We start from the raw sequence: 24986 nt of genomic DNA, 5'->3' as shown, positions 1-24986 counted from the left end.
AGTACTGTCCTGAATAAGATATTTTACTTAAAAGGTGTTTACATGTAGACCACAAGACCATTATTATTTTAAACCATCTTATTCAGGACAATACTAAATAAAAAATAACATGCAGTTTTTATGATTCCTCTAATTTTGTAGAAATGGAAAGGGGATTATTTTGAAGTGCTATTCAGTTTTTGGGAGATCAAATATGTTTTTATAAGGATTGATGAACTTATTGTTAATAAACTTTGCACATGCAATAGCTACAGTTAAAATGTTATTCATATAGCACATTTAAAACAACAGCCGTTGAACGAAGTGCTTTCCAGCAAATAAGTTAAACAATATAATATAACATAAACTATTTTTTATTTATTAACAATGAATTGGCATGCAACATTTATTTCAAAAAGATTTATAGTCCATTTCATGATGTGGTTTTAAGAAGAAGGTTAACATGCCCTGTTGCACCATCTAGTGAACTATTATGGAATAAATGGTTTCCGATAGGAACCTTTGTTCTGGCGATCTGCGTCTACACGGACACGATTTAGAGCGCAATCACATGGGTTTATAAACACGACTGATGATGCTGCGAGTTATTTCATATTTTGCTATATATGAATGACTTTAAACCTTCAACAAACTGAAGGCAGGAGGCGCTGTAACTATATCATTTATATTACATTTTGCTGTTCATAAAGGGGGAATTTTGTTATTCTATATGAGGTTTGTAGTTCTGCAGCTCTGATTCTTAAGTTAATGTAAATCAATGGTTTCATCTTATTTATTAATTTAAATGATTATTTGACCTTGAGGTTAGAATGATCAGAATATAAGTCCACCTGCCAAATACACACATTTTGTATATTATGTTGTCAAAGTGATGCTGCATTAAACCGAACCCTCGATTCCGTGACGTCATGGGGTCCGAGGTGCGAATGCAGGTGTGCTCGTGTTTGAGGACTCTCTCCAGCTCACGAGACTCCGGGGAGATCGTGCACGCGCTGCGCACACTCACGCGCTACCTGGAGGACGACGAGTTCACGCGCCTACACTACACTCGCGCGCTTCAGGTGCTGGTGAGCGCGCAGAGCTCGCACTGGTTCAACAGATCACGTGGTGATGATGATGAGGAGGAGATCAAGAAGCTCTGGGATGAGATCTTCCTCAGGGGTCCACCGGACCAAACACTCCTGCTTCTGCTGGACACCATCAGCTCCACAGGGTGTGTGTGAGATCTATCTATCTATCTATCTATCTATCTATCTATCTATCTATCTATCTATCTATCTATCTATCTATCTATCTATCTATCTATCTATCTATCTATCTAGCTAAGATATCCATTATTAATAAATTTGCCTTTGATGGACAGGTTTAAATGATATACTCATTATGCGTTCTGTCTCGTACACAGCGCGTGTGCGGGTCTGGAGCGATGTGTGTCTGTACTGGAGAAGTTCCTCTCTACTGGTCGTCTCCAGGTGTTGCTGTGGTCCAGATGTGAGGGAGGTGGTTCCTATGCAGACACTCCTCAGCTGAGAGAGATCATCATTGGCCACCTTGCAGCTTTACCCTCCATCACCTCCAACCATCTGCACACAAACACACCTGACGCCTTCCTGCCACAGCAGTACTACTCGCTGCTGGCCGCCAGCATACTGGACACACTGGAGAAGACATGCCACGCTCTCAGAGGTATTACATGTTCAGGGCTGAGATACTTCGAAATAAAAGAAGGAACACATATTTTAATGCGTCTTTGCGACCACTGCATATTTTAATGCATCATTGCAACCACTGCACATTTTAATGCATCATTGCGACCACTGCATATTTTAATGCATCATTGCAACCACTGCATATTTTAATGCATCATTGCAACCACTGCACATTTTAATGCATCATTGCGACCGTCATTGCAACCACTGCATATTTTAATGCATCATTGCGACCACTGCATATTTTAATGCGTCATTGCGACCACTGCATATTTTAATGCATCATTGCAACCACTACATATTTTAATGCATCATTGCGACCGTCATTGCGACCACTGCATATTTTAATGCATCATTGCGACCACTACATATTTTAATGCGTCATTGCGACCGTCATTGCGACCACTGCGTATTTTAATGCATCATTGCGACCACTACATATTTTAATGCGTCATTGCGACCGTCATTGTGACCACTGCATATTTTAATGCGTCATTGCGACCACTGCATATTTTAATGCATCATTGCGACCACTACATATTTTAATGCGTCATTGCGACCGTCATTGCGACCACTGCATATTTTAATGCGTCATTGCGACCGTCATTGCGACCACTGCATATTTTAATGCGTCATTGCGACCACTGCATATTTTAATGCATCATTGCGACCACTACATATTTTAATGCGTCATTGCGACCGTCATTGCGACCACTGCATATTTTAATGCGTCATTGCGACCGTCATTGCGACCACTGCATATTTTAATGCGTCATTGCGACCGTCATTGCGACCACTCCATATTTTAATGCGTCATTGCGACCACTGCATATTTTAATGCGTCATTGCGACCACTGCATATTTTAATGCGTCATTGCGACCACTGCATATTTTAATGCGTCATTGCGACCACTGCATATTTTAATGCGTCATTGCGACCACTGCATATTTTAATGCGTCATTGCGACCACTACATATTTTAATGCATCATTGCGACCGTCATTGCGACCACTGCATATTTTAATGCGTCATTGCGACCACTGCATATTTTAATGCATCATTGCGACCACTACATATTTTAATGCGTCATTGCGACCGTCATTGCGACCACTGCATATTTTAATGCGTCATTGCGACCGTTGCATATTTTAATGCGTCATTGCGACCACTCCATATTTTAATGCGTCATTGCGACCACTGCATATTTTAATGCGTCATTGCGACCACTGCATATTTTAATGCGTCATTGTGACCACTGCATATTTTAATGCATCATTGCGATCACTCCATATTTTAATGCGTCATTGCGACCACTGCATATTTTAATGCGTCATTGCGACCGTCATTGCGACCACTGCATATTTTAATGCGTCATTGCGACCGTCATTGCGACCACTGCATATTTTAATGCGTCATTGCGACCACTGCATATTTTAATGCGTCATTGCGACCACTGCATATTTTAATGCGTCATTGCGACCACTGCATATTTTAATGCGTCATTGCGACCACTGCATATTTTAATGCATCATTGCGACCACTACATATTTTAATGCATCATTGCGACCGTCATTGTGACCACTGCATATTTTAATGCATCATTGCGACCACTCCATATTTTAATGCGTCATTGCGACCACTACATATTTTAATGCATCATTGCGACCGTCATTGCGACCACTGCATATTTTAATGCATCATTGCGACCGTCATTGCGACCACTGCATATTTTAATGCGTCATTGCGACCACTGCATATTTTAATGCGTCATTGCGACCACTACATATTTTAATACGTCATTGTGACCACTGCATATTTTAATGCGTCATTGTGACTACTGCATATTTTAACGCATCATTGCGACCACTGCATATTTGTTGTCCATCCGTCTTATTTTGCCTCATTCATGTGTATCTCTCTGGTATAGCGGGACGGGACTGCTCTCTCGGGTTTGTTGCTCAGGTGTTGGGAAAAGTGTGTATTCAAGGATACAGCTGTAAGTTTCTTTTTTTAACTTTTGTAGGTTAGCTGCACTGATCGTAGTGAAACTAATTTATTTATTTTCATATTTCCACTGAATTATATGTCAACCTGCATTAGTTTCTGTGTGCATGTTTTTGTAGCTCAGATATTTGAAATACTGGCCCCCCGGCTCTCGTCTCTGACCCGCGTGGACCCGCTGTGGCAGCGTGTGACGCAGAGACTCCTGGAGAACGTTCCGGAGAGGTGCACGGAGTGTGTCATCACAGGACTCATCCGCTGCCTCAGCGGGTAAGAGAGTGTGCTTGATTCCAGAGAGCAGAATCAATTGTGGTTTGTTAGTCGACTCGACTCTAACTCAAGTGTGTGTTTCAGGGCAACTGCTGCGTCCAGGCTGATGGGAAACCTGGTGCTGACCAATAAGAAAGCTCAGTTTGTTCTCACTCATAAACTGTTATTGCAGCAGTACCAGCACCCAGTGAGTGGAACAGAAAAGATTAAACCGTCACTAACCGCAGAACATATTATTAATAAATAAACAAATGCTTCTTTCTAATCTTACAACCTTTACTAAAAAGTAATACCTTAGATTTTGGGCTCCATCATAATAGTAATATGATCCTATGTAAATACTATGGTATATGATTATGGTATTCAGTACCTTCATATTTACATCAAAGTACCATGGTATTCAGATATGCATGACATGGACATTGCACAGAATTGACATTTCTTATTTTCCCTGTCTCTCTCGTTCTCCCCGTACCCTTGATCTCAGACTCGGTTGGTAAAGTCTGTTCTTGGTTATTTGGCTCTGGATCCCGAGCGCCGGATGCTGCTTAAACAGGTGTGTGATCTAACGTGTTAGTTGTGCTAATAAATCATTTTTGTATGAAATGCAAAAGAATTTGCTTAATGAGGAGTTATAATTGGTGTGTGTGTGTGTGTGTGTAGGTCCTTCGGAGTGTGTGTCAGGTGTGGTGTAACAGCAGTGCCGTGAAACACACATCTGTGGAACAGCAGCTGTACGTCAGTAAAGCTTTACTGCTGTGTGTGGCTTTACTCACCGATTCTGAAATACAAGAACTACGACAAGGTAATGCACAAGTGTTTGTAGATCTCAAATAAAGTTGTATCCAAATTATTTACAAAGATATTTTTCCACTTACCAGACTTTGAACTGCTCCGTTCTAGTGAATTATGAGGTTTTCTGTTCAACAGAGATGCTGCAGTGCATGCTGGGAGGTGTCCAGTGTCGTCTGGATAGCAATATTGTGCGCATTCGTCGGATGGGTATGGCTGTGGGCGAGTGTCTTAGCCATAAATTAGACACACCTGGATCACAATTAAAATTTCAGGTGAGACTTTTAAACATTGTTTTTTTAACAATTGCTGTGTTTGAAATCGTTGTTGCGGTGCATTATGGGATTAAATGAGTGCACTCGATAACATCCACTGTGGTTTCGGACACCACTACAAATGATTGTCCTCTCGAATAGTGTCCTGTTTAAGGGTGTAGGGGCGATTTCAGACACAGCCAATGAAAACCTCTTCTGATGATGAATTACTGATCCTTACCAAACCTGAAAGCATCTTGCATAAACTTTAGATGTGCCCATCATTACAACTGTGAACTTGAGATATATTAATGTTTCATTCCCTGTATGGTTCATAGAGGGAATGAAAGGTTTGAGTGTTTTAATGCTAATTAAGCTGTTGTTCTGTGTCAGTATGAGCCGGATGAGGAGATCCGAGAGCTGAAGGCATTGATGGAGTCTCCATCTGTTGCGGACGACGACGATGACGAGGAACATCAGCCTGATGCCTCCAGCAGGTACAGTAGAAGCACACACCTCCTCACGCCAGGATTTTCTGGTTGAATCTGAAATGTGCTGCAGCTTATACTCCCCTTACTCCTAATCTTATTTAAAGGGGTGGTAAAATGCCATTTTCACAAAATGTAAAACAAATTTGATGTCCCCAGAGTGTGTGTGAAGTTTTAACACAAAATACCCCACAGATATTTTTATATAGCATAGTAAAGTTGTCACTTTTTGAGGGTTTGCAAAAACGCACCGTTTTGTGCCTGTCCCTTTAAATGCAAATGAGCTTCTGCAGAGGGCGGGGTTTCAAGAGCTTGTGTGTGTGTGTGTGTGTGTGTGTGTGTGTGTGTGTGTGTGTGTGTGTGTGTGTGTGTGTGTGTGTGTGTGTAAAATGACAGAAACTGTTCTGTCTTTAATGTTAAAACGGAGTCAGACAAAGATGGAGAGACTCAAGAAGAAGATACATGTAGAAGCAACAGGACGTCTCTGAATGGTTAGTTGATGAATTTATGTTGCTGATGTGGAGTTAAATATCTTCAATTAGCATATTCTGTCATGATAATCTATAAATCGCTCGTATAACTGTTGTGAGACGAACACAGAGTGACTTTCTATTGCATGTGAAAAGATGGATGCTAAAGTTTGAGCCGACTCACAAATGTGCTCGACTACAACAACTCTTCCTCTTCTCAACATAGACTGTGTGTTCCGGGGGCGGGGCTTATGTAAATTTTAGGGTTGGTGATGTCACTAACCCGGGAGGAATGTCGTGTAGTCTCTACCAGCCGTTTGTTGTAGTCCTTTTCTTTAAAAGCAAATATCTTCCTTTGCTGTGAACTTTGAGCGTTGTAACTGCAGATGTTGTTTATGTTCAAACAGCAACATTACACACTAACTACAGTTAGAAAAGTCAAATCATAATCAACCACCCCTTTAAAAGTAATATTCACAACAGAACAATATAAGTATAAAACATAGCACATAGTTAAAAACAAGCATAAATTAAAGTGGGATAAATTTTAATAATAAAATGTGACTTTTATACTGATGTGACTTCTCTGTCTCTCTCTCTCTGAATTTTCTGGAAAATATGTTATATCTGACATCTGTATGACTTGTCATTTGTTCCAGTCTTCAACCAGAGCCCAAAGTTCAGGGGTCAGCAGGTCGGTCAGTGACATCAGAGCCGGGTCGCGGGAGTGATTCTGAACTGGACAGGTGAATCTTCACTACCCTAAAAAACACAAGACAACTGTACCTTTCTCGCTAATAACACTTATCTTGAAACTTTTTCCAGTGATGATGATCTGACTCCATATGACATGTCAGCTGACCAGGAGAAGAAGGAATCGTCTCCGCCCCGTTACGTCAGGGACTGTCTGGAAGGTGATCTAAAATCAAAATTATTTCAGAAGTATTTATGTACTTTTATAGGTTTTTTTTTTATTAGTTTTTTGAATTAGATTTTATTTTTATACTTTCAGTTTTCAATTTACTTTTAGTTTAATTTTAAGTAGGCTAATATTAGTGATATAAAAACAAAAACTAACAAAATTGACAAAAGCACAAAACAAAATTGTTTTGTGCTTTTATCAATTTCATTAGTTTTTTTAAATATTACTATTAGATTTATTTAATTATTATTATTACCGTACTACTATTTTTCATCTAATAAATACATATACACACACACACACACACAATTAACAATAATAACCCTGCAATCAAAGAACTGTTTAGTTGTAATTCACGTTTTGTCTGAGAATATTTTCTGCGGTTATTGTATCGGCCGTATGTTTTATTTGCAGCGTTAATGTCGTCTGATGATGCTGACAGGGTTGAACTCAGTCTGCAAGTGTCGGACTCTCTTCTTAGGAAGAACGTGAAGGCCACACAAGAGGTCAGAGGTCATCACAGCAGACTTTTAATGCCTAAGACTCTTGTGTAACTCATTACTCATTGGTGTGTCTGTGGTATAGGTCAGTGTGCAGTTCAGTAAAGTGCTGCTCCACCTGGAGGACAGGTTCAACACGCCACGCTTCCACTCGCTACGGCAGAACGCCATGGTGGCCCTCACTGTTACCGACATTAAACCAGTAAGACATCAGACAGATGAGCTCATCAGCTCAGCTCTATAGATGCATGTGCAAGTGACCCTTTTTCCTCTCTGTAGGTTGTAGATTACTGGACGACAGAGTTCTACTCTCTCAACTACAACTTGAGACAGAGACTGGACATTCTGGAGGTCAGACTAATGTCAAAATAAAAGCACTGACATTCTTTCATCCTAAAATGCCATATTTATCCATAATTCACATGTTTGCAATGATAGTTAAATGTTAGATTAGGTTATACATTAAGGGGTATTTGATGCTTATATCTACAGTGCAGCACAATCGTTTCCAACATTGATAATAATCACAAATGTTTCTTGAGCATCAAATCATCATATTAGAATTCATTCATTCATTATTTATTTATTTCAAGCAAATAATGTGACAACAGAAAAGATACACAATAATAATAATAACAATAACTATAATAATAATAACCTATAATAATAATAACTTATGATTTCTGAAGGATCATGTGACACTGAAGACTGGAGTAATGATGCTAAAAATTCACAGGAATAAATTACCTTTTACAATATATTACAATTATTTTAATTGTAATAATATTTAACAATATTACTGTTTTTATTGTGATGGAACAAGATTGTCGACTCTTCAGGAAATACCTTTGCAACCTTTGTGTTCGCATCCCCGATTCTCAACCACTAAACTAACACCTCTACTCTTCCAGGTCCTTGCTCTCTCTGCCCAGGAACTGTCTGAGCCAATCAGGAATAAGCACACTGGAGCTCAGCCAATCACAGCAGCAACAGCTATAGAGCGATGTGATGACATCACACACTGGCGGCAGATCGTGGAAAAGCGGATACAGAGCAAAACCAGACGAATTAGCAAAGTGAGACGCCTCAGAAACGGGCTTATAACACACCAACAGTGATTTGATGTCTAATAATGTGTTCTGTTTGTTCTGCTCAGGGTGCGACTCAACCCGTCAAAGCTGTCCCCAACTGTTATGCTCCCGTCGCTGGATTTTTCTTCTTCCCGCTGCTCAGGAACTATGACAGGTCTCAAAGTGGTTAGATATTGTGAAGAACCATGTGACAATCATCTAGAATAGTGCTAAATTGCAATGATTTCATGTCTCTTATAGGTCGCAGGTGACCTTTGACCTTCTGGGGAGTGATCACCTGGTGCTAGGAAGGCTGCTGCACACACTCGGACTGCTCATGCACCTGGCCATCAATGCACCTGTAAAAGCATACACAAACACAATATGTATTACACAATATGTGCACACATAAACAAGCTACAGGATACGGTCTTCCAACATTATTCCAGTTATCATTTTAGAAATGAATGCAATTATTTAGGAAGATCAAGCACATTGATCACAGTCTTCCAACATAGAAGGCTATGTAAATATTTACTGCATCTTTTGGTAAATGATAGGGTTTTCCATGCATAAAAAAGGCTTGCATGCCGTGTACAGTACACATACTGAAGAAATATGAGCAGTATTATAGAATCCTAATTAAATAAATTAATGTTAGGGCTGTATAATTAATTGAAATAAAACCAAAATGGCAATATGGATTTAGAGTAACTATCAAATTGCAAAGGCTGCAACTTAATTAAAGCTACACTGTGTAATTTTTTTAAGTTGATTCTTAGCAAAAAACACTTTGTTATTTCAAAATGATATGTGCTCATTAATGTATAATTCTAGTATTCTCGTAAGCGTAAATCTGCCATTTATAATACATACGGGTGAGCCGCTCGAATGGCGGAAGCCATGTTGTGCCTCCATCTTGAAAATACATTAGCCAAAGAGGGACATACCTGGAAATTCAAGCTTCGCCTTTCGCGCTTTTACACTCAGTGGCGCCGTGACGAATGCGAGCCCCCGTAATAATACGCCCTCGGAATGGGAGGGGCTAGAAAGTAATATTCAGTTCGTAGTCATATACAATTTCACCGCTAGATGGGAGAAAATCTCACAGTGTAGCTTTAAATACAGTATATGCACTGCATCTTTCAGAGTGAAGCGTGGCTCTGTGTTTTACACACGAGCAGCTCATGATACGCCCGTGCTTTCAGTGTCTCAGAGTGTGGCACTGAGTGTGGTGTTTTTATTCAGTACAAAAATAATCAGTTTTTTGTACATTCAATCATGAAAATCTATTTTAGTAGAGCCCAAAAACAAAATCAAGACTTTGAAAAAGGGCATAATATGGTCTCATTAAAATGCAATTTTGATCAGAAAATTGCAATTAAATTTTTCTTCTCAAATCATGCAACCTTATTATGAGCGATATATCCTTCATATAATCATTGGTGTCTTTTTGCAAGGTTGCATCTCAAATGGGCAGAGCTCTGCTGGATTTTGTTTGGGTTGTGCGCTTCCACACTGACCAGTAAGTTAATGTTTCAGTATGCATTATATTATATGCATATACACGTCATCTCATGCTCTCTCTTCCTTTAACTGTAGGATGGTGAGGAGGGGTGTTATGTTTGCAGTGTGTGCTGTGTTTCTGAGCATGCCCAGTGAGAACTTGCTCACCGAGCTCGGGGACGACCTGATGGAGACCAGAGCCTGGATAGCAGGTGGAGATTGTTTTTATGACTCTTTATATGTGTGAGTATTTGCGTGTTATTGATAAATGTGTTATTGTGTACAGATGTGGCAGAGAATGATTGTGACGCAGACTGCAGGAGTTTGGCGGTACAGAGTTTAATATTGTTGGACAAAAACCTCAAATCTCAGCTGCAGATCCCAGATACGGAGACATGACGAGGGCATCTCTCTACTTCTGATGCCTCAGATATATTATCACTCATGCCACACTTTGCAGAGCAACAATAGAGATGCTGAGAATATCACACACTTGTCTGGAGTTGTGAAGATCTGTAAGATTTTATGATTCTGACCTGATGCTTCCATAATGTATGTGGCATTTTCCTTTGGATTTCATGTACTTGATGTTTTAGTGACTGTAAAATAAAGAACTTTAACATTAATACTTTGGAAAAATCTCCATAATTGCTTTATAAATGGTAAAACAGAGCTCAGATTACTACACAGATGTCTAGATCAGAAGTTGCTATTTAAAATATTCTCAAATTATGATTGAACACACGATCATCAGGTTTTGTTCATGTAGCTGAGCTCCAGTGCTGATGGAAAAAGAAAAAGCATTAGAAAAGAATGTAAAATTAAGGCATTTTCAATGGCGATCTCATACCTCTGGACGCCGCAATATGAATGCAATAATAATATAAAAAGAAATGAAAATAATTTTTACTTTCAATTCAAACTAATGTACCTCAAGAGATTAGACATGCTTTCTGAGTGCTATTGCTCGCTCTGTCATTATGATATAATTTTTTTCTGTTTCTGTTTGTGTTTTACTTTTCTGATTGTAATTTATACATGAAATACATTAAAATGGTCAAGTCCATTCGGATGAAGCCTGGAGTTTAAAGTGTTAATTTTTGTTGTTGTTATTATTATTATTATAATGGACGGACTGTCTGTAGTGCGCCTCAGATTTACTCTGGTGATGCCTAACCTCCTCAATTTTATGTACTAGAAAGCATATTTCTCTGAAAGCATTTTAGCAGCAGACATACAGGGTCAGCAAATCCGACAAGGCAGCATAAGTTTTCAGAATAAAAAGAAATCTGTAACTCTCCACTATTTCACACAGGACGACTTTGTTGTTATTCACATTCACAATGGTGATGTCTAATTTCCTGGTTACCCTAATGCCCTCCGAATTTAGATTTGTTCTGACTCCGAATCACATGTGCTGAAACCATAATAACAATTAGCCATTCTACTCGCTTCACCTCATTGGTTGAGAGACGCAACACACGCGTTTAGCTCCACCCCTTCGCGCTTCTTCCTCTTGGCGTTGTCTGGGCAACCGAAAAAGACGCTTCACGGCTAAAGGCGCGTCGTAAAACTCGAAGGGCTAATTTCATTTTTTATTGTCAAAATCAATACATATGCTGCGCGAAAAACACACGGTCATAACGGCAGTGCTGAGTGGTGGAAGAGGTCTCAGGTAAACTATTTAAACAGTCGTTATTTGAAGCGTTTTTAAAGCGTCAGGCCTCGGTGTGGATTAGCTAACACAGCTAGCGGTAGATTTACTACCATTAAACAGATGTAAACAACATTCTACATTACATTTCGCCAATGACATTAAAAAAAGCACAATATATCGCCACAATAGTTTCCCCAGCTGTAGAAATGCATCTATCTACAACTTTATCAGAGCAGCAAACCGTTAACTTTGAGGAGTCACCTATATAGAAATACCATGTTTTGCTCATAGTAAAATGCCAATACCATGTTTTTACTTATAATAACATGCTAATACCATGTTTTTGGATACTACCATAAAGAAACCATGTTAAGTACATTACATTACCATTTAAATACGGATGTGAATGGATATGGTAAACACACAGTATGTATCAAAATACCATGGTATCATCTGATTTCTTCACTGTACCATAGTACCACCACAGTACTTTTTCTATTTGGGCAGTTAGCCACACTAAGCCATCTAGAGATGTAGTAGCTGTCATATTTATGTTCTCAATTAATATGATCAAAATCAATGACTGCTGTAAGATGTGCTTTATGATATTAATACGGTCTAATAATAATTTTTGTAGATCTGTAAGTCATGGCTGTGTATTTTGATCACCGTGTGGAGGCCCCTGACAGCAGTGGAGCAGCGGTCCTCGTCTCATGGCACTCCAGTGTGTGTGTGCTGGCCGTGGGCTCTGTGAATGCCTCCAGCGGCGGCTGTGTGGATCTTTACCTGCAACAGGTGTGAGATGATCTCTGCACACACTGATGATCACTGCTTTTTCATGCATTCTCTGCAATACTCAGACAACTTTATGAATTATAAACTATAATGTACGTGTTCAGCAATACAGTAAATACACAGCTGTTTAAAAGTTATGGTCGGTTAGATTTTTTAATGTTTTTAAAAGATGTCTACTAGATTTATTTGATTAAACATTTAAAAATTATTGCAGTTTAAATAACTGTTTTGTGAATTTTCTTTATTTTTGTGTGTGTAAAAACTGTGATATAGCCTACATTCAAAAGTCTGGGTTATGTTTAAGAAATACAGGAAGGATGTACAGTAAAGACATTTATAGTGTTGCAAAAGATTATATTCGGAAATAAATGCTGTTTTTTTTAAACTTTCTATTCATCAAAGAATCCTGAAAAAATATATATCACAGTTTCCATAAAAATATCAAGTAGCACAACAACTGTTTTTAACATTGATAATAAATGTTTCTTGATCATCAAATCATCATATTATAATTATTTCTAAAGGATCATGTGACACTGAAGACTGGAGTAATGATGCTGAAAATGTAGCTTTTATCACAGGAATAAATTACATTTTATAATTTATTCACACAGAAAACAGTTATTTTAAATTGCACAATATTACTGTATTTACTGTATTTTTGATTAAATAAATGCAGCCATGAGAGACTTCTTTCAAAAACATTAAAAAATCTTGAATATTCCAAACCTTTGATCAGTAGTGAATGTATTGTTTTATTATTACAGACCTAACCTACCTAACTAAATAAATAGTTAACGTAATATTTAATAGTTAACCAGAGATTGCTATTTTCAATTTGAATGTTTTATTTTATAATAAAGGTCCAAAATTATTTTATGATATAGTATCAGTGATGACCTTGAGTTTTAATGTGCTCTGTAATATCTGTGTGTGTCATTAGGGAGAGCATGTTGAGCTGTGTCATGTGGAACGGGGATTCAGCCCTTCGTTGTTGCAATGGCACCCGACTAAACCCCTGCTGGCGGTGGGGTGGGAGACGGGCGAGACCATTCTCCTCTCACACCCCTCCGGAGAACACACACCGTTGCCCAACAACACACACACCGCCTGCATCACAGTGCTGGAGTGGAGCAGTAACGGCAGCAGACTGGTCACGGGGGATCAGGTCACACTCATTCACCTTCATTGCATACGTATATTTAAATATAGCCTATAAAATGTAATAAATGCTTAAGTTAGTGTATGTTTCAGGCAGGTGTCATGGCGGTGTGGAGAGTGGACGCTAGAGGGAAACTGCAGGGATCTCCTCTGATTAAACATGACTACAGTAAACCACTGACGTGCTGCATCTTCAGACCTACAGCGCCTGCCGAGTGAGTCTTATTAACCACATCAATACAAACATGAACAGTTTAGTGTCAGGAATGTTCTAGCTGGACCACAGAGCAAGTTTTAAGTTGTATTTCAATTTAATTGCATTTGAATCATTACTGTTTGGATCTTTGACCTTAGTTTCCCTTGTGGAAAAAGAAGTACACTTAAATGTATTGAATGTGCACTTGTTGTGTACCTTAAATGTGTATATTTTAAAAACTGTACTTGCAGATAATGAATGAAATAAAAGGCCACTTCAAGGGATAGTTCACCCAAAAATGTAAATGCTGTCATTAATTAGTTACTCACCCTCATGTCTTTCGTTCATCTTCGAAACACAAATTAACATCTTTTTTATGAAATCTGAGAGCTTTCTGTCCCTCCGTTCATGACTTAACACACCTAAGTACACTTTTAAAAAGTGCACTTTGTAATAATTGTCAAATCAAAAGTTTTACTTTAAAGTGCATTTTAAATAATTATGTTTTAATAATCTTTTGTCATCCTTTAAATGAGTATTTCTTATTTCGATGCGTTGACTAACATACTAAAGCACATGTAAAGTACTTGATTATAATTGTAACTGTTTTTTTATATTACATGTAAAGTTAATATATTTTCAGTGTACTAAATTGCAACTTGATCATACAAATGTGTCATTACAAATATATTTAAATACATGACAGACAAGTTTTAATAGGAATGACATTAAAATATATTTTAGTTAACCTTAAATGCTTGTCACGTCAGTATATTCGTCAGTACACTAACCATATTTAAAAATAAAAAAAAGAGGTAACTATGTAATTACACATCAAAATAGACTTAAGTGCTACTTAAGTGGGTCAAAGAGCCATCTAATTTTCAGCTAATTGCATTTTATATAAATGTAAACTATTATACTGTCTTTTTCTGAAAACATTACATTAAGTTTGCACTCAAGTTTGTTTTAAAGTACTTTATATTATTTCTGTAAGAAGTACTCTTTTTGCTACGGTTTACCTCTTTTTCACTACACTGTGTATCCACTTCTTATTGTTAGTTGCTTTGGTAAGAAAGTATCTATCTGGTATAAGAATCCTGAATATTTCTGTAGGGATGTGGCGATGCTGGCCCGCGCTGCTGTTAGCGGGGATGAAAGCGCTCTGGACATGTTTAACTGGAAGAAGAGCAATAAAGGAGCAGTGTTTGCGCTGGGATCACAGGAAGGACTGGCATTCTACATCAGTGCAGCTGATGGTGAGAGACAGCAGGACGTTGACGTATCAGGACGTACCGATGGTGATGTGCAGTCGCTCTGGGTTTGTCCTAACCGCGTGTGTGTGTGTGTTGTAGGGAGCGTGTACAGTGTGGATGAGCAGGTGCGGAGTGTGGCGTTGCTGTCTGTTGAGAGTGCGGTACAGAAGATGTGGTACTCCAAGAGGAGAGCCGTTCTCGCCGTGGTGACTGAATCTCTGCTGCTCTCTCAGTTCAGTGTTGGGCCAGAAGGGTTCACTCAGGAGATCAGTAAGGTAACAACCAATCAGATAACACCTCATATACAAGGGCTTTACGAAAACAGCCAATCAGATATCAGTATACTGCCGCAAAAACCAGACGAACATCAGATTGCTGAGATGTGTGTGTGTGTGTGTGTGTGTCAGTGTTATTTTAATATTACTAAGATACTGTTATAGTATCTCAATAATATGTTTAAGTTTGTTTTTGAATATTTTATTTCAGTTTTAGTTAACTATAATAACCCTGGTGTGTGTGCAGGTGAAGCTCAGTAGCAGAGGTGGGCAGCACACAGACATTCTGTGGACAGAAAACGGTTTGCTCATCACAGCATCAGGAGAACAACACATCAGGTTAACATCAAATTTTAGACTTCCGTGTTTGGTTTTACAGTGTATATTAAAGTATTTCATAGTTTCGCACCAGATGCCCTTGAAATGTTCTTCTTCTGATGTGTGTGTGTGTGTGTGTGTGTGTTTAGGTTGTGGGATGTGGAGTTGGACGATCATTACGCTCTGTCGCTGGACGAGTCTCTGGGCTTTGAGAAAGGAGAGCTGCTCAACTGTGTGTCCTTTTGCATTTCTAAACGTAAGACTTGCACTGTGACAACTCTATCTCTATATATCATTAATCTGAAATAGAAAGCTTTTGTAACATTAGTTTGGGGTCAGGAAGAATTTTAATTAAATAAATTTTTTGGAAAGAAATTAATACTTTTATTCCTTAAGGATACAAAAGCTTTAATGCTGTTCTTTTGAATTTTCTATTCATTAAAAGAATCCTGAAAAAAAAAATTACCCAACTGTTTTCAACATCATAATAATAATAATACTGTAAATTTGAGCAGCAAATCAGCATATTAGAATGATTTCTGAAGGATCATGTGACACTGAAGACTGGAGTAATGATGCTGAAAATTCAGCTTTGATCACAGGAATAAAAATAACGAAATAGAAAAAAGTTATTTAATTGTAATAATTTTTCACAATTCTACAGTTTTTACTGTATTTGGATCAAGTAAATGCAGCCTTGTGAGCAGAAGAGACTTTTCAAAAACAATACCATATCCTACCGATCTAAATCTTTTGAACAGTAGTGTATATTAATTTAAGTTTTATGTTCTTACCCCATTCTTAAATAGATTTGTAAAACTTGTGTTAGATATACAAAATTTGGATAAATGTTTTGCAAAAACAAGAAAAAAGTATTATGTAGAATGATTTTTTTTATGATCTGGTAAAGCATTGTATTTGCAACACTAATGTCATTGGTTTGGTTCTCATGGTGTGCTTGTGCTGATAAAATGCATAGCTTGAATGCACTGTATATACTTTTAGATAAAATATTATGTAAATGTGAACAGGATTTTATGCTCACTATTTTGACATGCTTGACGTGCAGCCTTATACGTTTATTTTTTATGTGATAAGGAAATGTTTAAGGCTATGTGTTTTTATTCAGAACTAATCTGATCTTCACTTGCAGAAGTGCTTGCGGCAGGTACCAGCATGGGTCGTGTTGCTCTGTGGCACATGGTGACGGTGAGTGATCAGAAAGGTGACACAAAAACACAGTGGAAACTCCAGACACCAGCAGAGGTGGAAGGAAACATCTCACAGCTACAGGTACAGCACCCTTCTGAGGTGTATTCAGGGATATTTCCAGTTAAAGAAAGGAAAAGTTATACCAATAATGTATATAAAGTCATTATATGAGTTACTAGCATGTCTGAAGTCTCTCTGCCGTGTGTGTGTCTGCAGTGGGGCTCGAGTTCTCATCTGTTGGCCGTCTGCAGCAGCAACAGCAGCTGTGTGGTGATCCTGTCAGAACATGTGATGTGTTCTCATTACAGCCAGCAGATGGCAGCAGTGCAGCTCACACCAACACAGCTCAGTCTGGCCAACTTCAACAGCAACACACACATCACCTTCCACACAGACACACACATCAGAGCCGTGCAAGTCACCAAGGTAACACATTCACAACACACAGCCCTTTTCTAGTCTTTCATCGTTCAAATTATAAACATTCAAGTCAGCATCATTGTTCACAAGATGATATGATGAATGTAGAATGTAGATTATTGCCAGATCAGGGACATTTATTTTCGTAGAACAAGAAAATAAATGTATATATAAATATAAATGTAATATATTATTAATAAAAATATGTGTTTCTACAGGATATGGTTGCAGTGTGGAATGGGAAATATATCACAGTGTATGAGCCATCAGGACAAACACTACACAGCACTGGTACTAATGCCGCATGACAGATCTGCAGCACCACAGAATCTGGATCTGCTTATATGTCAGTGTCTAGAGTCATTTTCTGATGAATTTTGTGTTTTTTTCATCAGGTTCTTTCCAGTGTGAGTCTGCTGCTCTTGCGTTACATGATGAAAACATTTATACCATAGAACCCAACCGCGTCCAGATACGCACACCACAGGTACACACACACACAGAAGTGATGTTCTTAAACACACTAATGCACACAAACTCTACACTCACGTACACATTCTTTAACATATGAAAATACACATTGTACACAATGAATGTTCACATTCCCAAGTTTGTGTTTCTTAAGTGTATGTGTGTGTGTCCAGGGCACAGTGAAACAGTTGCTGGTGTTTTCTGAAGTGGAAGGAAACCCGACACTGCTGAGTGTGTGTGGGTCTTACCTGGCTGTGGGAACAGATACTTCTCACGTCAGAGTCTTTAACCTCACACGCAGGTAAACACACACACTCAGTTCTACACAAACATGTGTAAAGGTATATGAGTGTATAATGTGTGTGTGTGTTTGTGTGCACAGGGAGGCCAAACCCTTGGGCGTCACAAAGAACCTCTGTGACCTCATTCCTGACCTGGGCGCTCTGAGATCCGTCAAATGCAACGCCAGCGGCAGTCAGCTGAGCGTCCTCGTTACACAGGTACAAAAAAAGACAATTCGTAAAGGGACCATATAATGGAAAACAGGATTTTGCTCTTTTAAATTACAAGTTTGATGCTCACAATGAAATTCGACCAAGATTAATTTTTTTAACTAAACTGCAGAAATGCAGCAAGGTGAAAATGGTAATGAAAAACTTAAATATGGCTGTAAGAAACTTTGACTAAATAATAAAAAATTGTGGGATTTAGATAATTTAATTTAGTGCTGTCAACCAATCAAAAATGTTACTAATTAATCACACATTTTTCTGTAATTAATTGTGATTAATCACACCTAACATGAATGTAGAAGCAACATGAAGATGTATTAGTAATTATAGCCATTCAACATTACAGTATAATAGAAATCCATAAATTTCAGGCTTTTTTAATAGGCTTAAACGTATTATAAAAGATAGATAGATAGATCCTTTAATTTGTATGTGCAGGTTTTGCCAATGTCTCTGTTGTGTTTTGTGTTTCGTAGGTGAACGGGCGGCCAGATAACAAAGTGTATTTCTATGACATCGAGCTGGACACGCTGTCTTACTTCGACTTTTTCACAGGGAGGCCAGAGAGCAGTCTCGCACTGTCCGACGACAGTCAAAGGTGCTGTGAGACGACATATTGCGTGGTCTCACAGGAACAGAGATGATGCAAGTGCGTAAAAATAAGCATTTTATTTCAATCATTTTTTTTATTTCAATTTAAGAACTCGATGTGAGGGGGAGTTGGCCGCCCGCTGCCCTGTCTCTCAGTTCTGGGACGAGAATGAGCCACGTCTGTTTGTGTGTGAAACAGTTCCTGTGAACTCTGACCTCCTCAGAAGTAGCCAATCACAAACAGAGAAGGTAAAGCACAACATGATAATGAAAATGAAATTATTTGTTTAACCTGTCAAATGGGCTTTTTTCATATATACATATTCATCATTTCTTTAAAAGACTCCTTTAGAAAAAAAGTGTATTTTCATAGTCATGGCTCATTTGCAAAATTAGTTTTCCGTACTAAAAACGATGCATTTTTAGACATTTGAATTTATTTCTTGGAATTTGAAAATTTAAAAGTGAATGCATTATGATGGCTAAATAAATTAGTTCAAATATATTTAAGAGTTTTTTGTTTTCCCTGACAGGAGGACTTGATGGTGGTGACGTTCTTTGTGACACAGGAACATGGTCTCCTCCTGCAGGACTCGCAGCCTAAACCAGCTACGCTGCTCTCTCTGCTGGCTCTAGATACACCGTATTACTATTATATTTGTAAGGTATGAACACACAGGAGTCCTTCATTCCCCTCCTCCTAACTCTATGTGAATCTATACATCTCTATTTCTCACCCCTTTAAATAAATGTTTCTGTATTTCTTGCATGCATCCTTTTATTTTTCTTATTCTGATGTTCCTTCTGACTGTCCTGCTGCTCTTAAGCTCTTATTTCGGAGGGGAAGACTCGTTCTTCCTGACGTGAGTACCATCACAATCACAATGCCAATCAACCATTTGGCAAAAGAATCATCCATTTGATACATATCACTCTTTCTCTCTTCATTCATCTTTCTGAATTTGGTTCAAAAAGAGTGTTTGCGTTTTGCTAAAGGTTTATCGTTAATGAATGTTTCTCTCTGTCCTCTCAGCTGGGTGAGGTTGGAGATCAGGGCCAGGCGGTCTCGACTCCCGCCGACGCACCCCAGGTGCCGTCGGCCCCTCAGATGGTGGTACGACGAGCCCTACGAGATTTTGTAGGGTTGGAGAGCTGCGAGAAGCAGACCCGAGACGCCATGCTGAACTTCAGCTTCTACCTCACTATAGGGGACATGGACGAAGCATTCAAAGCCATCAAACTCATCAAGAGGTACATGTACTCGTGCACTCACATCTTACCAACCAGAGCAATGAGGTTTATCAGTGTTTGAGCTTTTGAGTTGATCAGAGTATGTTCAAACCTCACAAGAGCTGATCTGTGAACTTGTGACCTTGATCAAGATACAACCTCAGGTTACTCCAAAACAACAGAACCTATAAGAAGTGTATGTCCAAGTCACTTCAATGTGTTTTAATCACTTTTTTAAATAATAAGTAATCAGATTTTCACACTTTTAGGGACACTTTTTTTTGTTCAGCCTGCTCTACTTTTTAATTCTTTTTCTATGTTAAGTGCTAGAAAGATGTCTCGGACTTCTTTTCAGCGCCTCAGCATCAGTACTGCATTTTAAGACGCCATGTCAAGGTCAAGGTCAAGGTATCTTTATTCGTCTCCCTAAGGAGAAATTTGGTTCGGATAAAAAGAGATTGCTACAAAGAAAATTACAACAAAGACAAACACAAGTACAGAGTTAAAACAGATAAGAGACGATGATACATAAAACATAAGACTGCTCAGAGAGCTGTGCAAAACTGCAAGTCACCATTTTTTTTTAAAAACTGCTTGTGCAAAGTAGCAACATATCATGTCCATAGCATTAAAACAGTACATGGTCTCATGCACAGGGTTGATCATTTAGGAGCTTAATTGCAAGAGGAACAAATGAGCGCTTATACCTATTATATTTGCACAGAGGGACCCTGTATCTTTTTCCGGAGTTTAATAGGTCAAACTCAGAAAACAACACATGGGAGTTATCCGATACAATGTTCTTAGCCTGATTGAATATGGCCTGTTCGAAAAACTCCTGTGGGTTAAGGGGTGCTGGTGTACCCATGATTTTGCCTGCCGTCCTAACCAGATTAAAAATTTGCGCTTTTGTTTTAACTGTCAGATTTCCGAACCAGCTTGTGATACCGTACCGAAGAATGGACTCTATTGTAGCTCTATAGAAGATTAACATAATATTTTTACAGACCCCAAATACTCTAAGTCTGCGCAAGAAATATAGGCGCTGATGTGTTCTTGAACAGATATCTGCAACATGTGTGCGCCAGCTCAAATCATTGTCAATCGACACTCCTAGATATTTAAAGGATGTCACCTGCTAGATGTCATGACCATGAATGACCACCGGGCTCTGGTCTCCAGCTGATCTGGGGTCTACCAGCATTTCCACAGTTTTTATTGTGTTAATATGAAGTTGATGTGAGTCGCACCAGTCGACAAACTTGTCAGTAGCAACTTGGTGGATATTTATGTTATTTCCTTTAGTGAGCAGACTTAAGAGAACAGTATCATCTGAGAATTTTACTATATATTGATTTGGCTCAGAGGTGATACAATCATTGGTATATAATGTAAACAAAAGTGGTGAACTAACACACCCTTGGGGGGCGCCAGTGCTACACACTGCTGAATCAGACAGTGATGAGTTAAACTTGACCTGCTGGGGCCTGTCTGACAGAAAAGAGTGGTACCATCTAATTAAAAAAGGGTTTACTTTTAACTGAGCTAATTTCTTAAGAATGATATCTGGCTGGATTGAATTAAAAGCGGAGCTAAAATCAACAAAAAGAAGTCTAGCGTATGCAGTGGGACTTTCAAGGTGCTTCAAGGTCAGATGCATTATTGTTGAAATAGCATCACTTGTACCACGTTTTTTTGTATAAGCAAATTGGTATTTATCTAAATTTTCATCCACATCTTTGTGGAGTTTCTCTATCATAAGCCTCTCAAAGGTTTTAAAAACATTCGAAGTAATGGCCACTGGCCGATAGTCATTATTCTCCTGAGGGCATGCCTTTTTAGGTATTGGAATAATAAAAGATTTTTTCCAGAGTTTTGGTACTGTACATGTATCTATCGAGAGCTGAAATAATTTATGCCAGGCTGGTGACAGTTCATCCGCAAACGTTTTTAAAAGAAAGGCAGACAGGTTGTCAGGGCCTGTTGCTTTGGTTGTTTGAATGTTTTTAAACCCTTTAGTAACAATATGTGGCTCAATTACAATTCTATCTAAGTCAGCATTACAAAATACATTCTCTAGCACTGCAGCACATTCATTAGTTTTATCTGAATTAAAACGCATATAAAAATTGTTCAATTCATTTGCTTTCAACATATGTTTGAACATACATTGACATATGTCAAGTTAAAAGTAGTTTAACTTTTAAAACCACGCCTTATTTTCCATTTAATATTCAGCAGTCAAACTGCTTCAGATGTCAGTGCTTATTTTTTGTACATATCAAAGTATTCTACAAATGTACTACGTATCAAAGACTAGATGCATGTGTTCTTTAGTACATGAAATTATAGTTTGTGTGATAATAAATGTTGTGTTTTTATACCTAGTGAGCTGCCTACATGAAAACTACTGTAGTGGAAGATTCTGATATGTATAGAGTAGGATGATCAATTGCCGATTACTCAAAATCAGTGTTGTTATTGTTATCTTAAAACTATAAAAAATGTCATTGATTGAATTAAAGCTGAAAATAAAATAAATATTAGATGAAAAACCTAAAACCTTAACAATTAGAAATGTTTCCTTGACAACTAACTGATATAAAATGTTTAAAGTAATTAAATTACTAAAAAATAAATATCAGTTAATTCTAAATAGAAATATATATATATATATATATATATATATATGTAAAAGCTAATTCAAAATACTACATAATATAGTATTATGTAAATAATAGTAAAGTAACACTGCTCAGAATTATCAAAATATTCAAAAATGTCAGCAGATGAAAGGTAATTGGCTGATATTGATAATCTCAAAAAATCGAAATATTTGCCAATTAATGTCCTGGTCAATACATTGGCCCATCACAACTAAAAATGCTGTCTGTCTAGGTAGGCAGCTTACTAGGTTTTGAAACACAAACACGAGTCACTGTGAGTGAGTGAAACATCCTCTGGGTTCTGCCTGCCTGCATTCTGGGTGTATGAGGTGGAGGACGTGCCCGATGGCATGCTTACCATTTACCAGCCATTACAGTGAAGAGGGAGATGTTATGTAAAATGATCTTTATCATAAAAATGATTTACTAATGATAAACGAGGTAACGGTGAGCCAGACATTTATATTGTATGTGTTGTCATTGGTTTCAGACAATACAAAATGCAGTTCCAGTCATATTTCCAGAGAGGATATAGTGATCTAAACAGACGCGCACACACACTGCCGTCTCCCGGTTTAAATCAAATACACAGAAGGGGCTTTGTGTGTTTCATGTTTATGATGGGAATTGTAATTGTACTTCGCGTGCTTGTAAGGTTACTGGTGTTTATATGTAGGTGTGTGTAGCGCCTTCCCAAAAGACGCCTTGTCTGTATGAGAGCACTACTGTAAAAGACACAGATTTCCTTGACTGTATGGGGTGTGTGTACTGTACATTCCGGCTGTATTGTTTTAGTTCATTTTAGCAACAGATGAAATGCGGAGGAGAGGAAAAGAGCTTGAGCTGAGTAATCTATTGATTCCTATCTTTAACAATCAAATTCTCAAGAACTGTGACGGATCCCTGTAACACGTAGCACACACTGTCAGATTTGTTTTAATGGGCTTTAACGTTTCACCTTTTGAAGGCTAGTTCACCTAAAAGTGAAGATTCGGTCATATATAGGCCTACTGTATGCACCTTTATATCATTTCAAATCTGTATGACTTTCTTGAAACAATAAAAACAAGTAATCAGAGGCTGTAAAGCTCCAAATAAGAATTAAAAGGCACATTAACAGTATGATAAAACTATTTTCCTTTTGACTTGTGTGCTATATTTCTATAAGTGATAAACAAATACCGGTATATTCAATATGGGATATCAAGATACATCATATTTGCAAGTAATTTCGCCACGCCATGTATGAATGAGGAAGCAAGGTTTCAGAATTACAACAGAAAATACATTTTTAAGTTCGGTCTGTTTCTCACGCAGAGCTATTGTAGGATTTCAAAAGACTTGGAATATAGTGCACCACTTTTATTATACGTTTTGGTGCTTTTTTTGTCGTATTTGGAAATTGACAAGACAACCCCTGGTGACTTCATGCTTTCACTGTATGGGAAAGAGCAAGTGTGAATACAATATAAAATACGAAAAAAATTACCAATATCAATAAAATAACTAAGAATAAAAAGCAGGAATATCAGCTCACCTCATACATTCATGTAATTTATATGCATATGTTCTACATATTAATTATATGAATGCATAATGTGTCTATATACAGCTCCATTTAAAAGAAGTCTATTATCAAAAATACAGTAAAAAAAAGTAATATTTTAAAAATATTATTATACTTTAAAAACACTTTTTTCTATTGTAATATATTTTAAAATGTAATTTATTCCTGTGATCAAAGTCCAGTCTTCAGTTTCACATGATCCTTCAGAAATCATTCTAATATGATATTTTGCTGCTCAAGAAACATTTCTTCTTATTATTTTTTTTAACATTTTATTTCTATTATTATTATTATGTTGAAAACAGTTGTGCTGCTTAATAATTTTGTGGAAACCATGAGACATTTTGTTAAAAAACTTTGTGCATGATTAAGGGATATTTCACCTAAAAATCTAAAACGTTGTTTATAATATACAGACTTGAAACAACATGAAGGTGAGTAAATAATGCTAGGAATTTATTTTCAGGTGAACTATCCCTTAATAATGCAAATAGTTTCTGTGCATGTAGTAACATGAATTAGTCTCATGTTATCGTCAACCAAGTGTCAGTCTGGAATCAGAGGGTCACCATAGTGTGTGTGTGGTCACCATAGTGTGTGTGTCCATTCATTTCCTCTCATTCAGACTGTCCTTGACTTTGCTCACCGATCACACACTCACACACACACACACACAC

At 37.9% G+C, this 24986-nt stretch overlaps 2 protein-coding genes across 4 annotated transcripts in view; both read left to right on the top strand.

The window, feature by feature from the left end:
• Window positions 1-506: 506 nt before the first annotated feature.
• telo2 (TEL2, telomere maintenance 2, homolog) lies at window positions 507-11077 on the top strand. Its single transcript, XM_079600964.1, has 21 exons — window positions 507-714; window positions 870-1213; window positions 1406-1686; window positions 3637-3705; window positions 3833-3980; window positions 4065-4167; window positions 4468-4536; window positions 4644-4785; window positions 4911-5047; window positions 5420-5523; window positions 6644-6730; window positions 6810-6898; window positions 7321-7412; window positions 7492-7608; window positions 7686-7757; window positions 8318-8482; window positions 8563-8651; window positions 8738-8837; window positions 9937-10001; window positions 10079-10194; window positions 10269-11077. The coding sequence occupies exons 2-21, from the start codon at window positions 909-911 to the stop codon at window positions 10379-10381; spliced, it is 2463 nt and encodes an 820-aa protein (XP_079457090.1). The 5' UTR covers window positions 507-714; window positions 870-908; the 3' UTR covers window positions 10382-11077.
• Window positions 11078-11500: 423 nt separating this feature from the next.
• ift140 (intraflagellar transport 140 homolog (Chlamydomonas)) overlaps window positions 11501-24986 on the top strand; it is a 30601-nt gene continuing 17115 nt past the window's right edge. Inside the window, exons 1-19 of one of the 3 annotated variants that reach the window (XM_079600854.1) lie at window positions 11501-11657; window positions 12277-12434; window positions 13378-13602; window positions 13689-13810; window positions 14908-15050; window positions 15147-15322; window positions 15570-15661; window positions 15790-15896; window positions 16794-16933; window positions 17069-17278; window positions 17491-17563; window positions 17668-17759; window positions 17917-18044; window positions 18126-18243; window positions 18732-18853; window positions 18957-19095; window positions 19380-19511; window positions 19674-19709; window positions 19880-20097. In XM_079600854.1, coding sequence (XP_079456980.1) covers window positions 12288-12434; window positions 13378-13602; window positions 13689-13810; window positions 14908-15050; window positions 15147-15322; window positions 15570-15661; window positions 15790-15896; window positions 16794-16933; window positions 17069-17278; window positions 17491-17563; window positions 17668-17759; window positions 17917-18044; window positions 18126-18243; window positions 18732-18853; window positions 18957-19095; window positions 19380-19511; window positions 19674-19709; window positions 19880-20097 — 2420 coding nt within the window. In that variant the 5' untranslated portion in view covers window positions 11501-11657; window positions 12277-12287. Of the gene's footprint in view, window positions 11658-12276; window positions 12435-13377; window positions 13603-13688; window positions 13811-14907; window positions 15051-15146; window positions 15323-15569; window positions 15662-15789; window positions 15897-16793; window positions 16934-17068; window positions 17279-17490; window positions 17564-17667; window positions 17760-17916; window positions 18045-18125; window positions 18244-18731; window positions 18854-18956; window positions 19096-19379; window positions 19512-19673; window positions 19710-19879; window positions 20098-24986 lie in introns of those variants that run through there. The other 2 variants (XM_079600855.1, XM_079600856.1) reach the window with 2 other exon arrangements.

The sequence above is a fragment of the Phoxinus phoxinus genome, assembly GCF_949152265.1.
Source record: "Phoxinus phoxinus genome assembly, chromosome: 24".
NCBI classification, from domain to species: Eukaryota; Metazoa; Chordata; class Actinopteri; order Cypriniformes; family Leuciscidae; genus Phoxinus; species Phoxinus phoxinus.
The sequence above is the reverse complement of the archived record's forward strand: the minus strand, read 5'-3'. Positions and strand labels throughout refer to the sequence as shown.

What these genes read in the sequence shown, in the direction of transcription:
- telo2 (XM_079600964.1), top strand. Translation starts at nt 909, where the DNA reads ATGGGGTCCGAGGTGCGAATGCAGGTGTGCTCGTGTTTGAGGACTCTC. An exon ending in AATACAAGAACTACGACAAG is followed by an intron (nt 4,786 to 4,910) that starts GTAATGCACAAG and finishes TCTGTTCAACAG; the next exon opens with AGATGCTGCAGTGCATGCTG. An exon ending in ACCTGGCCATCAATGCACCT is followed by an intron (nt 8,838 to 9,936) that starts GTAAAAGCATAC and finishes TCTTTTTGCAAG; the next exon opens with GTTGCATCTCAAATGGGCAG.